This window comes from Gopherus evgoodei, chromosome 2, assembly GCF_007399415.2.
Source record: "Gopherus evgoodei ecotype Sinaloan lineage chromosome 2, rGopEvg1_v1.p, whole genome shotgun sequence".
NCBI classification, from domain to species: Eukaryota; Metazoa; Chordata; order Testudines; family Testudinidae; genus Gopherus; species Gopherus evgoodei.
In genome coordinates this window covers 34,064,297-34,080,725 of record NC_044323.1, presented here as the reverse complement: position 1 = coordinate 34,080,725, position 16,429 = coordinate 34,064,297, and the positions used below count along the sequence as shown (strand labels likewise).

Here is a 16,429-nt window from a genome sequence, read left to right as displayed (position 1 = left end):
CCATTTGAATTCATTTACACAGCACACACTGGTTTGTATCTCCCATAAACTGGCAATTAAGTATATTAGTTTATGTGAATTCTTCCTGGTGTGTAACAGATCAGCAGGTGAAAATTCTTGAGATAATTATATTGACTTGTGCTTGAAGCATAGTGGTTTATATGCTGGATATAAAATAAAATAATAATATACTGTTTATGTATGTAATACTATAACAAATATGTATGAAAATTCATGTCTTATGGGGATTATAATTTACCCTGAATTTAGTTGTGGGAAATTATAGTAACTGATAACAAAAAATTAGGGGTGATCAAATTTGGTTTTGCAAAATTTTCACTGCAGAAATAAAATTGTCCTGGAAAATCCAAAATATTGGTATAATCTACACACTATGTGAGATTCTTATGTCTTTTGTTGTATCCTTTTGCTTGCCTCCTCCTTTTGTCTCTTGGACAGCCACACCCACTCCTAAGGTCTCTTACCATCTCTGTGTTGACCACTCTCAGATCTACCTCTTCCCCTCTGATCAGGCTCATGTCTCTTGCTGCCTTTCTGATGTCTTCCTAAATGATTCACAGTTGATTCAAACCTCAAACCAAACACAGGAAAAACAGAACTTCTCATCTTTCCTTCTGAACTCTCTTCCCTCCCCATTTCCTTCATCACGGCTGACAACTCTACCATGCCACTCAAGTTGCAACATTGGAGTTTTTGAGAATTCCCCTCTATTCTATAAGTCTGATTTTATTTCCTTTCTGATCAGCTCAACTTTTCAAAAATTCAGTAGAATTCCAGACTCTTTTATTATCATTCTTATAGTCCTTGCACTGGCTAGACCAGCTGTCATTTTCTGAATGTGCAGTTCTGGAGACATTTCCCATCTGTCACTGACTGTAATAGTTGCTTTTCTCAGTGTAAATATAGCACAATGAGAATAAGGAAGTGAAAAGAATCACATAAATGTGAGCTGGAAGAGGCCAGTAGGGCATTTATTCTCTGTTTCTGCTGGTGAAGAATTACTCCTTTCAGGACATGGTCTAGGTTTTTTTTCCTTCCTTGCTGTTTGTTATAGTTGTCCTGTGCCTCTCTTACTGTTGGATGTATTGGCATTCTGTTGAAATAAGAGAGCATATACCATAATTAAATAGGGATGAATGAACTGGTTTGGAAAATGTAAGACACCTTCTAACATTTTGAACATTCCAACATAAACTAAATCTTCTTGAAATGTTTTGTGCACTTATTTTCCCATCCTCTTTCATTTTTATCCTCCTCCTTCTCCCTAAATTCTAGATTTAACCCAAACAGCCAAAATCCAAGCATTTTCACAGAGTATGTGTGAAAAGTTGGATGCATCAGATGTCTTGCAGCATAACCTGTTCCGATTAGATAAACACCATAATATTTGACAATTCCAGCAGCTTAAGATAGTTTGAGTTAAATTCAAATAAGCATCCAAATCAAACCCTGAACTTTTTGATATTTGCCAATCATTTACATATCAGGTATCATTCCCTTTTCAAAACCACAGTACTGTAGACCACCTCTACGTTTGTGTACAGGAATCCCTCTTTTTAAATAGATTTTTATTTAATTAGCGTATGAAGATGAGAGAGTGAGTCCCCCCTTTCCTATCAATCAGTATTAACAATAGGACTAGTGATGGATAGTAACTACTTTTTCAGGCAGCAGAAGTAAAACCATGAGGGACCCATGCTGTGGCAAGCTGGGAATGGGCAATGGGGTGTATCACTTGATAATTACATGTTCTGTTCATTCCCTCTGGATCACCTGACATTGGTCACTGCCGGAAGACGGGATACTGGGCTAAATGGACCTTTTGTCTGACTCAGTATGGTTGTTCTTATGTTCACTTCTCCCACCCACATATATGATACAGTTTGTTAATGGATACGTTGGTGACATAAGTCATGGCACATAAATAAAATGGGGTTACTATGTGGCAGGTCATGGTATTTTGTGATGTAGTTCAAGTTAGATAATATTATGCTTATGTAATGTGTTTAGTCAACATCAAGACACATAGAACCTCCTTATAAGGAAACGATTGACCATGTGTCAAGCTTGAGTGAAAATTGTCTATGTAGGAGACGGAACTTCTCAACAACTGGTCACCAATCTGGGTGAGATGGGTTGAGATCAGAACAACCATGATTATTTGTATCTTCACACCAAAATGCAAAATCCACTTCTTTGGGCTCACCTTCCCAAAATAACACCACAAACCACAGTCCAGTCTCTGAAAATTGGAGGAAACAGATAAATGTATTATTGTGTATGCACGGTAATTAGGGGAAGCACTCAAATACCACTGTGAAACATGCCATATAAGAACTTAGGTATATATAACCAGAGCTGGAACAATAAAATGGTGACAAAATCAGACAACTGTAGAGAAGCAAAATCTCCACCCCATAAGGACAGAATGAATTCTGCTGGGCATTTTATGCCAAGGTGGTTACGAGTGGTGCTACCTCCTATAATCTTCAACGTTCTTCATCTTCAGACAAGTAACATTCAATTCAAAGTGTGAAATGCCTTTTCTGGCTTTTGGCAGTATCAATGGAAATCAAAGAAATTACTGCCAGTCTCATCTTTTCTTCCAGTCTGATATTTACAAACAAACTATCTCATTGAACATCATAAGTAAAGGAAAGACACACCAGCCCCAGTCAGACACAGCAGGTGGCTAGGACTAGAGGGAGCTCAACCCCTCCCCCCCCCGAAATCTGAGCCCAGGTCACCAACTGCCTTTGCATACATGTTCAGCTTGAGGCAAAGACTTGGCTTGTACCACGTGATGCGGTGGTGGGCTCCTTCTAGCAGCAAGAGCCAATGACCTGGAGAGGGGAGATAGGCCCAGGCCAGTTCCATGGGACAGGACAGAGCCACTAGTACCCAGGATGAGTGTGGGGCCAGTCGGGTTTTCTCTGCAACCCCCAGTGCCATGGCCACAAGACAGGAGCTGCCACTGTCTGAGGTGAGCGTGGGGCTGGGTGGGCTTGCTCTCCAGGTGCTCCCCACCCCCACCTTCTCCCTGCACCAGACTTGGGTAGAGCAAGGCCCGGCCCCGCCCCGCAGGACAGACATGATGTTTCCAGCATGCCTTCTGCTTGATCTGTGGGTGACAAAATACATCAGTCTCCATGACCCATACAGGCTTTGGCCTCTTGCTGAGAATGCCAGTTAGTGCCCTTGAAATGTCCCTTTATTTTTTGTGTTTGGAACAATACTGTACGTATTTTTACAAGGCATTAGCAGTAATGGATGTTCTAAAAATGCTATAGTTACATCTGCCGGCCATTGAACAGCCATCCAACGAGGACACCACGTCATGGGGCACTCTTGGCTCCTCCCCTGTACCTCTACCCCTGCACTCTGGCCTCAATCTCCTTTTGCAGTGTTGGTGGTAGGGGCCCTCTCTCCCCTCCCAGAGAAGCTGAGGCAGTTGGCATATGGCCTAGTTGTCCTCCCAGAAATGGTAGCAGGGGCTCCAGTCTCTTAGAGAGCAGAAAGGATCTGTTCTCTCCCACAGAGAGGCAGGAGTGACAGCACTGACGGCACCCTAGTACGTATACTGGAAGCCAGTGAATAATCAAGGTGGGCTTGCAGTCACACCCCCATCTGATTGCTGTCAAGTTTTACTCAGTCTCTGCCTTTTGCCGGAATAGAATTATTTTTGAAGTAACTTGTACTAATTTTATATGAAAAATATGAGAACTGGTTAAAAAAATGCATCAAAAACATTTTAAAAGTAAAATTGAGTTTTTGATCAAATGAATTTTTTGATTAAAAATGTCAACATTTTCCATGAAAAAATTGTGTTTTCATTGAAAACTGAAATGTTCCCCCCAACTGTATTGGAGAAGAGAGATGATTCATCATGGGAGATATAGTCCAACCAAGGTGCCTGGCCTCCTATAGAGAATGGGGGTGTGAGGCACCCAAGTTACAACTCTCATAATGCTTTGCAGCAGCATCTCCCAAACAAAATTTATTTGTTTTTAAATTTTTGCTGAAAATAGAAATTTTCTATGGAAAATTTAGATGAAAATAACACCTTTGTTTCTTGTTTGTTGAACTTTTCCATGGAAAATCCTACATGTTTTGACCAGCTCTAATACACACCTCTACCCTGATATAACGTGGTCCTCAGGAGCCAAAAAATCTTACCACGTTATAGGTGAAACTGCGTTATATCAAACTTGATTTGGCCTCGAGCATTTCCGTTATTAATAGTCAGCAAATCATTTTTGTTAGAACTAACACGGTGTATGCAGTAAATAAATCTGTTCTACAATGGTTAAATTGTATCTTCTTTAATTACAATAATTATTTTATAAGCTTACTTAAAAGATACAGGTTTCAGAGTAGTAGCCGTGTTAGTCTATATCCGCAAAAAGAACAGGAGTACTTGTGGCACCTTAGAGACTAACAAATTTATATGTAGCATAAGCTTACATGGGCTACAGCTCACTTCATCAGATGCGTGTAGTGGAAAATACAGAAGGAAGATATATATAATACACACACACACACACACACACACACACACACACACACACACACACACGGTACATGAAACAATGAGTGTTACCATACACATTATAAGGAGAAGGATCAGTTAAGGTGAGCTGTTGTCAGCAGGAGAGAAAAATAACTATTTGTAGTGGTAATGAAAATGGCCCATTTCCAGCAATTGACAAAGATATATAAGGAACTGTGGAGGGAGGGAGGAGAAGATAAGCATGAGGAAACAGTTTTACTTTGTGTAATGGTCCATCCACTCCCAGTCTTTATTCAAACCTAATTTAATTGTGTCCAATTTGCAAATTAATTCCAATTCAGCAATCTCTCGTTGGAATCTGTTTTTGAAGTTTTTTGCTTGTAATGTTGCGACTTTTAGGTCTGTAATCGAGTGGCCAGGGAGGTTGAAGTGTTCTCCAACTGGTTTTTGAATGTTATAATTCTCGACGTCTGATTTGTGTCCATTTATTCTTTTACGTAGAGACTGTCCAGTTTGGCCAATGTACATGGCAGAGGGGCATTGCTGCATTGAGTTGTCCTCAACAGTTTTCTTTACTAAGGCTTTATGATAGTTCATTTCAAATTTGGCTATAATGCCTTGATCGAGGGGCTGTATTTTGGATGTCGTGTTCTAAGGAAGTTAGCTCACCTTTATCTTCCCATCTTTGCTGGTTAAGGTCTCAACCGGGGGGTGGGTGGGACAGTTGTCAAGCAGGAGGAATGCCTTTGCTTATCTGCGTATGTGGCTCCAGACAGCTGGTACAAAATATTTCTTAAACCATTCCTTGAAAATATCTGATGTCATCCAGGCATTTTTTGAATGGCGATAAATGAATGAAACCGAATCCATGTTCTTATGGTGGAAAGCCCTAGGTGACCTGGATTTGCCTATGCACAGAGGTTTAAGTTTATGTGAACTGGTTTTATTCACGCAAAAAAGTATTGTCACTCTCTCTTTTATCACCTTAAAACCTTTGGCCTTTTGTTCTTTGGTCCTAGAAGCAAGTGTTCTATCCGGCAGCATATAGTAACATAAGCTGGTTTCATCAGCGTTATAGATTTGCTCTGGAACATAGTTAACCACGATGATGATCTCTTGTAACTTTAGTGGGTATTTGTCACAAGCTTTTATACCTACAGAGCACGTCTCTCCTGAAATTGCGACTTGCCAAATGCCATGACGTTTTCAAAACCTTTAAGCCATCCACTGCTAGCTTTAAATTCATTACTTTGATGTGCAGAAGCATCCTCGCCCGAGCATCTAAAATCGAGATCCTTCTTCAGTTTCTCTGCTTGTTTCCTTATAATGTCACCAGAAATTGGTGTGCCATCGGAGCGTTCTTGGGTAAACGACATCAGTACTGCTCTGTCTAAATGGTTATCCTGGGAAGTTTTTAGGCGCTTCCTTTCCAGGCCTTCACTTTCATCCAGTTCAGCTAGCATTGATTGTAATTTTTCCTCATCTTTGATCCACACTTTTAATGTTGATTCCCCCACTTCTAGTTCTTTTGAGACCTTCGCTTGGCTTATTCCTGATTTCAGCCTGTCCAAAGCTTCCAATTTTAATTTGACCATGACTTTCATTTCCGTGGCTGTGAACTACTTGCCATCACATTAATGATATTTTAATACTGTATTAATGCTAAAAAAAATTTAATTGTTTAGAAAATGTCAGCACAGAGTTACAATGTTTTCAAAATACAACTAGTGAGACAACTTAAGCTTAGTCTATACTGCACATAATTTAGAAACGAGATTAAAATAAGTGGGAGAGATGAGAATGCCTAATGCAGGGGTGGGCAAATGGTTTGACCCGAGGGCCACATCGGGGTTCAAAATTGTATGGAGGGCCGGGTATGGAAGGCTGTGCCTCCTCAAACCGTCTGGCCCCACCCCATATCCGACCCCCACATACTTCCCGCCCCCTGACTGACCCCTCACAACCCCTGACCCATCCAACCCCCCCGCTCTTTGTCCCCTGACTACCCCCCACCCAAGACCCCACCTCCATCTAAGCTCCCTTGCTCCTTGTTCCCTGACCTCCCCCTTCAGAGACCCCCCCTGTCCCTAATCAACCCCAGGACTCCCATGTCCTATCCAATGTCACCGTTCCCCGTCTCCTGACCGCCCCGCCCCCATCCAACACCTGACTGCCCCCCAAGACCCTCTGTGCCTTATCCAACCCCTCGGCCCTGGCCCAGCACCTTTAACACACCACTCAGAGCAGCATGTTGGAGCCAGGCACGCTAATGCGCTGATCCACTGGAGAGCACAGTCCTGCCCCCCAGAACGCTGCTTCACTGTGTTATATCCAAACTGGTGTTATATCAGATTGCATTATATCAGGGTAGAGGTGTATAACCAAATGATGACTACAATTAGTGATCCCTAATATTCTGAGCTTTAGAAAAAAAATATTCCAAAATGTAAGTGTGGCAACATCTCTTTAAGGAAGAGACTGCTATATTTTATTGTGTGCATGAACCAGTATGCTTACAAGTAATAAACAAGAAATTATGTGTATATTATTGTAGCACAAAAACTAATGTTTCATGCTGGACCAGTGACATTAATAAAAGTTCTTATAAAATGTATCTTAAGTTGAAAGAGGTTGCAAACATCATTTCTATTTGAATTATTTTTTTAAACCTGCATATTACAAGCCAGTAGTACATCCATTCGTCCATTACGTTGCTTACCATTTTTGGGAACTCTCATATGCAGATAAATCGAACATGCTTCAGCCAGCTCTAACTGCAGTGCTTATTCTATGACACTTTAAAAAAGCACAGCAAAGAATTACTTAATATAGCTTAATGTAATGAATTTAATCAAATTAGCTTTTCATTCACTAGAATTTGCAAGATTGTTAGGCCCTGTAGTATTGAGTTGGGAGCTCCTGCGATCAAGGCCATTTCTGTACTCCCCTCTTAGCCCTTCTAAAATGTATTTCAGTTCAGTTCTCTGTGACTACGGCTGGCCAGTTTGTCAGCCCCATTCTGTAGCTGCAACTTAGTTAGGAAACGTGCTGAAATGGAGAATAATGTGTTTTTGTGAATAATCTAAAAATTGTAGGGCCAACTCCTCAACATATGTAAACTATCATAGCTCAGTTATAGTCAATGGCTGTCTGAACAAATAGAGTGAGAATATTTAAGTATCCTATAGTCTTAAAGGTCTGTTTTTTGTCCCCCGCAGTTCCTTTGGAGTTATGGTGCATGTATAAAGGATGAAAATGGAACTTCTAGTCTATATCAAAGTAATACAAAACAAACACATCATTTTATCTTCAATTTACGTCCAGGAATATTAAGTTTACCATGTTAAAAAAGACAAATTGCCAACTCTCTGAATTCTATTTTCAGATTTAGTCTTGCCTCAAGACTTCAGTCCGATTGGATGCTGATGTTGTTCTTTGCACACACGCACTTGACTTTGACAGTTACCATTGGGTTACTTCTGATACCTAAGGTATTCTTCTTCTATCTTTATTTCTTGTCAAGTCCACAGAAAGAACAGTATAACTCTGCAGAAGCAGTTCTTTGTTAAATTAGCAAGTAACTGGGAAGGGGTAGCTCAGTGCTTTGAGCATTGGCCTACTAAACCCAGGAGTGTGAGTTCAATCCTTAAGGGGGCCATTTAGGGAACTGGGTTAAAAATCTGTCTGGGGATTGGTCCTGCTTTGAGCAGGGGGTTGGAGTAAAGGTCCCCTTCTAACTTCAATATTCTATGATATTGGTCCAATATAATTTCAAATATGTATATTTTAAAGTTCTTCTTATCTTAAAATATTTGGGGAAACGCACTATTTTTTGTTCTCTTTTAATACTACATTTGCAGAAATTCTTGCTTTGAATAATCAATTATTTTTTATATTAACCACAAAGAACACAAGCCACTGTGTTTATTTGCTAATCAGATGTGATTTTATGACATTTAGTGTTTGAGACACATACGATTTCAAAAGTATTGCGAAGGAACATATCAGAATTCACCCAAGACTTGGAGGAAATGATATGTTTGCCCACTGCTGTATTTTAACATTATTGTGATTATCTTCAATTTCAGTTGTTGTTCAGAGCATTTCCATTTTAGGAAAGTTTAATTTTAGAATGGAATTTCTTGATGAAAGAACAATAAGGAAATTCCCACAAAATAGTTTTGTTAATAGATTTAACCTTGTGAATATATTTAACTTATAAAAATCAATTGTTAGAACATTATAATAAGAAAAAAACTCCATTACACAAACAAAAGGAAATTGAAAGTTAACATACTTACAATGGCCTTAATTCTGTCTCCATATTCCTGGCTACCTTCTGCATATGCCCCCGTAGTGCTGATCACTTGCCACATGAAATGCATGTCTGTTCTGCTGAGTATCTAGATTATAGTACACCAGTGCCATGTGAGTAATAGTTTTGCAATGTAACTTTCCTCAGTATAACTGTTCTGTAACTGTTGTGAGGCCTCTATTTGTTCAGTGTAAAAGAGTGCGGGTGAATTTGGGCCCTCTGAATGGAGGATATTGATTTTGATCTATGCTTGGAGGGGGAATTGTGATACCTAGCCTGTAACAGGAAGATATACAAGGTATGGGTGGCATCTTTGGCCTATAGTAAGGTGGGGTCACAACTGGGACTTGGGAAGTTAGCTCTTGTGGTTGGATCAGGAATTGGGGTTGAGAGTCAAGCCCGGGGTCAGAGCTAAAGTCAGATAGGAAACAGGAACAATTGCCAAGGGCCAGCACTGAGTTGAAATTGAAGGAGTCGCAGCTTAGGGTTGGATTTTCTGAAGTGAACCTCTGAACATTTTCAGGTTAACTCACCACTAATAATAGTATCTATTCAATAAGAGTATTAATTAATTAATATAGTACCTCTTCTAATAATGCCTACTGAGAGACAGCTATTGTTTGAATCCAGGCTTGTAAAATGAAACCTGGAGAATAGTTGTACACTTCTGAATGTTGATTGGACCCTTATCAATACACTAACTGCAACATCTTTTTACAAATACTTATTGCAGTTTTCACACTCAAGCAATAACCCAAGAGATGACATAGCTGCTGAAGCATATGAAGATGAACTCGACATGGGTAGATCTGGGTCCTATCTAAACAGCAGTATCAATTCAGCCTGGAGTGAGCATAGTTTGGACCCTGAGGACATCAGGGTAAATACAAAACTTTTAACTGTAATTCATTTTTAAGGACAAGTTTTTTTCTACCAATAAACTCTGAGCCATGTCAGTTTGATTTTTTTTTTTATTGCAGACATCAGATGAAGTGGGCCAGCTCAGTTCTAACAATATCAAATCATGTGACATATTTTGGGGAAAACATACTAATGTGAGCAGAGACTGTGTTACTTGTTATAAAACTTCATAAACTGATCAAAATACGTCATCCCTATGTCATTTGATAAAAGGGCACTTCTCTCCCAAGAGTGCTTTGACTGTCACTGCCCAGAGAAGGGGGCTGTTATCTTTTCCTCTGGTTAATAAAGAATTCACAGTAACCCCATTTGGTTCCAGAAGGAGCCTAAAATTACAGCATGAGTATTTTATAACTGTCTGTGCATGGAATATGCTCTGGGACAATATGTGATGGCTATTCTGTGCAATGGGTTAAATCTGAACTTAACCTTAACAAAAATGTAATCCAAGTACATGGAGCAGTGACAAATTTAAACAGTAGAAAAGATGCAATGAATTTAATGTCATATTTAGACAGCTGGAGCTTAAATGGAATTCACTGAGACTGTTCATTTGACTTGATTTATGTCGTATGTACTAGTTTTGCCGTTTGTTTTCTAGGATGAGTTGAAGAAACTATATGCCCAGCTTGAAATCTATAAAAGGAAAAAGATGATTGCTAATAACCCACATCTCCAGAAAAAGAGGTGCTCCAAGAAGGGCTTGGGTCGTTCAATAATGAGACGAATTACTGAAATCCCTGAGACAGTCACCAGGCAGTGCTCCAGGGAGGACAAGGACCTTATGGACCACAATGCTACAAAGAACACTGCAGTTGTGAGAAAAAACCCACAGGATTCCACAAGTTATTTAAAGCCAAAGGAGGAGTCTTTGAAAAATAGAGTCTTTTCATTAAAGAAGTCCCATAGCACTTATGATCATGTTAGAGATCAAACAGAAAAGTCCAATAGCTTAACCACAGAAAGCGCAGAAGTTATAACTGCTGATAATTCACTGCTGGATTCCTTGACAGGGAAAAAATTAACAAAAAAATCTACAGAAAACGTTGAAGCTGTGTCCACTGAATCTGTCCCTTTCATGTGCAAATCACTAAGTGCACACAACTTGAGTGCGGATAAGAAGCCTCTGCATCCAAGAACATCTGTGTTACAAAAATCTCTCAGTGTTATTGCTAGTGCCAAGGAAAAGACACTGGGGTTTACTGGGAAAACGCAAAGTCTAGAAGAAAGCAATAGATCCCATAAACCTCAGCAAAAGGGTAAAGAGGCCAGCAAAAAACACTCAGCCAGCGATAAAGGGGAGCATAAAGATTCACATCGGAAAAACTCTACTCACACTGAGGAGACAAGGAAACCACATAAATCTGGAATTATGAAACAACAAAGGGTTAGTCAGACAATTGCAAATCCTGACGCAGGCACAGGCAAGTCCCTGCTTAAGGATAATTTTGACATAGCAGAAATTTGTCCTTGGGAGATTTATGACCAAACTCCTGATTCTGTGCCTTCTGAATCGAAAGTTCAAAAACATGTGTCTATTGCTTCCTCAGAAACAGAGAAAAATCACACTTCCCAGCCAAAGGGGAAATCTCATCACAAGCTTAAGACAGCTGAAGGGTATCTGCAATCAAATCAAAAGAGCACAGAGAAGTCGGAAGCGTGCACTCGGGAGACCCAAGAGCAGCAGGTTTTTGAAAATGAGAAAAAACATTTAAATTCCAAGTCTCAGATCATCCCTGGGTTTAAGTGTGAGAATATTAATAAATATTATGCAGCAAATATTTGTGCTGGGGAATCTGAGGAACTGCCAAAAAAAGCTGCAGTGCAAACAGCTGAAAGGGAAAAGCTCAATAATTTGGGAGAAAAGAAAAAAAACACATCCTTGGAGGGAAACGTGCTTTCATCTGACTCCTATAGATCAAGTAGTAATTTACAGCAAGCTTTAACATCTCGAGCTGAAATCTGTCCATGGGAGTTTGAAACACCAGATTTACCAAATGCAGAAAGAGGTGTAGCTTTATCAAACACAGCTGCTTTAGGTGCAAATAAAACAGCAATGTCTCAAAAATAAGAGGTTTTGGACTGAAAAGAGTAGCAGCACCAAGAAGAAAGACTACAGGAAGGAGGAAAGTGACAGGGGGAGTAGGCCAAGAGGATCTGAAAATTCCTAAGGAGTATCACTTAACTGAGGGGACCAGAACATGAAAAAAGTAGGAAATAAGCAAAATAAATTATTATTGTTGTTGTTGTTTATTTGTTGAGTGCCAACAGTGTGATCAGTGATATCCAAACCATGGAGGGGACATGGTCCCTATGCTGAGGAGTTTACAGTCTAAATGAACAGACACCTGCCTTTGCAAAACCATTTCTCTCTTACAAAAAGAAAAAAAAAGTGAATGGCTCTAACAATCAATCAAATTCCAACTGAATTATTCCTGATTGCCCCAAACTGGGCGAAACTTGCCCTTGGGACTTTAAAGATCCAATAGAAATATGGCATGGAAAATGTCTTGATCGCAAAATTTGGTATCAATGAGCAACTTACTGAAAAGATGACTTTTCATATTTAACCTTGATAGCACTGCTAACTTAATGCATCCCAAAAATACATTTTATATAATGATTGCTCTCATTTTCTTATACATGTATGTTTAAATACATTGTTGTGTCTCATATTAAAGCATTCCAGATTGTATACATTTTGCAAATACCTTTGATATTATGTGACACAACAACACATTTATGCAATCTGCAGATATTCTATTGTTATCGCAATTTACAATACCTGCTATAGACTTTTGTTTATTTATGAATTACAGTAAGCTTTCACTGGCTATGAAAGCCATAACTTGTATGGGAAAATACGTTGAGTTTTATTGTGATTTATATTGTGAATTTTCTGTTCTACTGTCTATTATTTAAAATTATAGTTTGATACTGTATTATTCAGGGTTTTTATACAAGGTAAGTTATTTGTTTGGCACTTCTCTGTTAGCACTCATAGACTTTATTAGTGGAGAGCAAGTCGTCTATTTAGCTGTGTATTTGGATAAGTCCAAGGACAACTTATCTGTTGTTTGTTACAAGTTTGACAAATATCATTTATCACTCCAGAATTCCTGCTTTAATCATCCATCATCAATATATTCCTCAGTATTTCAAACTGAGCATATTCTGCTGAAGAAAAAGAACAGATAACAAAAAATAACCTTAGTTTATATGATCTGTTTCACTAGAAACACACAGCTAAGGGAAACATTTTAGATAGTTTAGAGCTGCTATGTTTCCTGCTGGTGAACTTTCAAGAACTGTCCCTTAAATGTCAAAAAGAGAAGAGATTAACCCTAACACAGCACTTCCCCCCGAAATGCAATCAAGAGACAGAAAGAGAAGAAAAGGATGGGGCATCGCACTCTTCCCCGCTCCTTAAACTCCCCCCCCGATAATGTTTTTATTTGTAATAACATATACGTTAGATACAAGTAATCCCCAGTGATAACTAAGGCCCTGATCCAGCAAAGACTCATGCGTGTTTAACTTTATACACTCTGAGTAACCAGTTGAAGTCAATGGGATTTACACATGAATAAATCTTAGCACGGTCAGGGCTTAATAGTTATTGTAGAGGCTACAAGGACTAATAATAAATAAAGTACTAGCAGACCAGGTGTGGCCTTGGCTTATCTAAATCTAGGACTTGTCATGTAACGAGCTTTGTGCTTGGAGATGTGCAATACCCCAAAGTAAAGGCAATCCCAGTCCTCTTGAAGAGTTTCCAGTTTGAGAGAGATGATGGGATTCACTGGGAAAGCCAGAAGGGAGGATAACTTAATGCTGTGTTGTTTAATGTATGTGTGTATATTATATATACATAATAGATATATTTAATGCATATGGAGATACACATATGTAATATAATCTGACTTCTCATGGGCCTCATAGAAGTGGGTTCCTAAGAGACTTGGGCAAAGTGAAATGAGGAGGACATTCCCTCTCCTTTTCAAGGTGTAAGCAAAGGCAGCCAGTCCTGTTGCGTTGAGCTGTGAAAAGGGAAAGTGAGAGACTTGGCCTTGCCTCCAGCACTGTGCCCGTGGCGAAGAGTTACAATTAGAATGCACACACACAGATTCTCTCTGTCCTCCCCATCCCGCACAAACGTTATCTAGGACCTGAGCCAAAGCTTGTTGAAGTCAGTGGGAGTCTATTGACTTCAGTAGGATTAGGATCAGGCTCCTGGTTGGCAAGTCAAAAGTCCTCTGGATGATATGTGGGCTCCATTCTGCCATTGCATAGATCTCAGGGTGCTACCAAGCAGAGAGAGCCTTCCAGGAGCATGCTGGGGGCCCTCTGGAGAGGCACACAGTACAAATCCCGTCCATGTGCAGGGATCATCCTGTGCAGCACAAGACAGCCCCTGTTGAGCAGCAGAGGAGCACATGGGTCTTTAGACATACCCTTTTCCCCAGCAGGGCTGTGTGTTTGGTGCCATGATGCAGCTTGGTCCCTCTGTCTGCATGATGACACCCACACTTGCAGCTGGCATGCAGAGGGCAATGGGGTGGGGGTATCTTCAGCATCCACCCAGCCCCTCCTAGGACTCATGTTCACAGGGGTGTGATGTCATGCCTTAATTTCGCTAGTCACTGTGCCCCTTCTGCCCTCTGGGCACTCCTGTGGTGCGGCATGTGAATGAACTGCTTCTGCTATGTAGCAGTTGTGTGGGTAGCTCTCCAAACCAGGCCCGCTGGGGATCCACATGTGAGCCGTGCTCTGGTGCTACCCATTGCACCACAGGCAGAATCATTTCCTATGTGTTACTGTATTTGTGCCACTGCTGATCCCTCTGCTGATTGCTTGTCCTTAGGATATCTTGAGTGGGAAAATTCATTAGCAGCAAAGAAATAGGGCCAGATCCTTAACAGGTGTATATTGACATCTCTCCATTGCAGTCAATGGCATAACAGTGACTTATATCAGCCAAGGATCTCCCCAGAATGGATATTTTCATTTTACGTTTGTTTTCTGATGCACAAACTGTTTCCCTCTCTTTAAATATTATACATATGGATTTTAGGCTTGCTCACGTCATTTACTTTAAGCCTGGTGAAATGGGAGAACATTTTTTAAAAAGCAATTACACTCATTAAGGAATGATTTCCCTGGCACATACAGTAACTGATATTTGGTTTTCAACTCTGTTAGTACTTTAGATTGTTTTAACACTTTAGAAAACAAAGGGGCCAAACTTCACTGAATTGTTATTTCCCTATGGTCCTGCTAGAAACGTTGCTTAAAGAAAGCATACTAAGTTATACCTAAATGATTTTCTTATTCCATAGATTCTTCTCCACCAGCATATATTAGCTAGATTGCTTAGTTGTCTTTTTCTGGAGTTCCATTGTCATTATTCAGCCAAGAGAAATGCAACTCTAGAATTAAGATGTTTTCTAGCAGATTTGTTAAGAAGATAGATGATGATCGCTCAGGCCACAAACATTTGCTAGGTTGTCCTTTTCAAATGCATGTGTAAGCTGCATCTCTCCTTTGTTTCTAAACTATGGTTCATAAATAATTAGATTTATACCAGTCTTAATAGACTTGTATATTTTATGCAAGAATTATATGCTTAAAATACAAATAATTACTCACCCATCAGCTTTGGTGGCATTATGGATCTGAAAACAGACAGCACTTTTATATTTTCTCTCCTTAGGCTTTTGCATGCATTCGATGACTGGCCCGCCTGAGAAAACACTGCCTTTTCACTTTTAACATTTTAGCTACTCAGAATTGTAGAGTAAATAAAGCTGTAAGTCTATTCACTTTATTCAGTAGTTCTTATAAGAATATTATCTGGCAACCTACAGTATCCACCATGAAATATTTGATAGCTTTATGTTGTAATGTGTCACAGCATATAAATAATGTAACTTCTCTGCAATAAAGCACATTTATATGAAAATCTGTTTCTGATCCTTTTATGTTGTATTGCAAAGTGACTGCTGTTTCAAACTGAACTGTTTTCTGATCTAGCTTGAAAAATAGCATTTCAAGTGAGTCTTCCAACACATTAAAGGTATTCATTGATCTTATGACGATAATATCTTTTTTCTCGTATGTTGCATATAATATTCATTTTCTTCAGATCACTGCAGCAGAATTAGGCACACTGTTAATGTCAGATAGTCATAATTATTTCTAAAGCTGGTTGGAATATGGAAAAAATTGGAGAGTTTTTTTGAAAATGTGTGCTTCTTTTTTGAAATCTTGACAGTTTTTTGATCATCAGAAAATTTTGACCAGATCTATAGGTGGCAGTATCTGTCACTGACCAAAATAAAAAAAAAATGCATTTTCATCAACTCTTTTGTTTTTTCTGTCAAAAATTGAATTTTGGATGAAAATTTTCATTAAAAATTCAAAATTGAAGCTTTTCATTATATTTATTTCAATATGACTTTTGATTTGGTTCAGTTTTATGATGAAGTATAACTTGTGCTTTGCACAACATTAATAAGCGTGTCATATCTAAGTCACGGGAGGTAATTGTTCTGCTCTGTTCAGCACTGATGAGGCCTCATGGAGTACTGTATCCAGTTTTGGGTGCCACACTTTAGGAAAGATATGGACAAATTGGAAAGAGTACAGAGGAGAGAAACAAA

General features: G+C 39.3%; 1 protein-coding gene across 1 annotated transcript in view; it reads left to right on the top strand.

Annotated features, from left to right (window-relative positions):
- Positions 1–16,006, top strand: part of GPR158 (G protein-coupled receptor 158) — a 318,765-nt gene extending 302,759 nt beyond the window's left edge. The window contains exons 9-11 of the mRNA XM_030550335.1: positions 7,917–8,022; positions 9,580–9,726; positions 10,369–16,006. Coding sequence (XP_030406195.1) covers positions 7,917–8,022; positions 9,580–9,726; positions 10,369–11,838 — 1,723 coding nt within the window. The 3' untranslated portion in view covers positions 11,839–16,006. The remainder of the gene's footprint in view (positions 1–7,916; positions 8,023–9,579; positions 9,727–10,368) is intronic.
- The last annotated feature ends 423 nt before the right edge of the window (positions 16,007–16,429 follow it).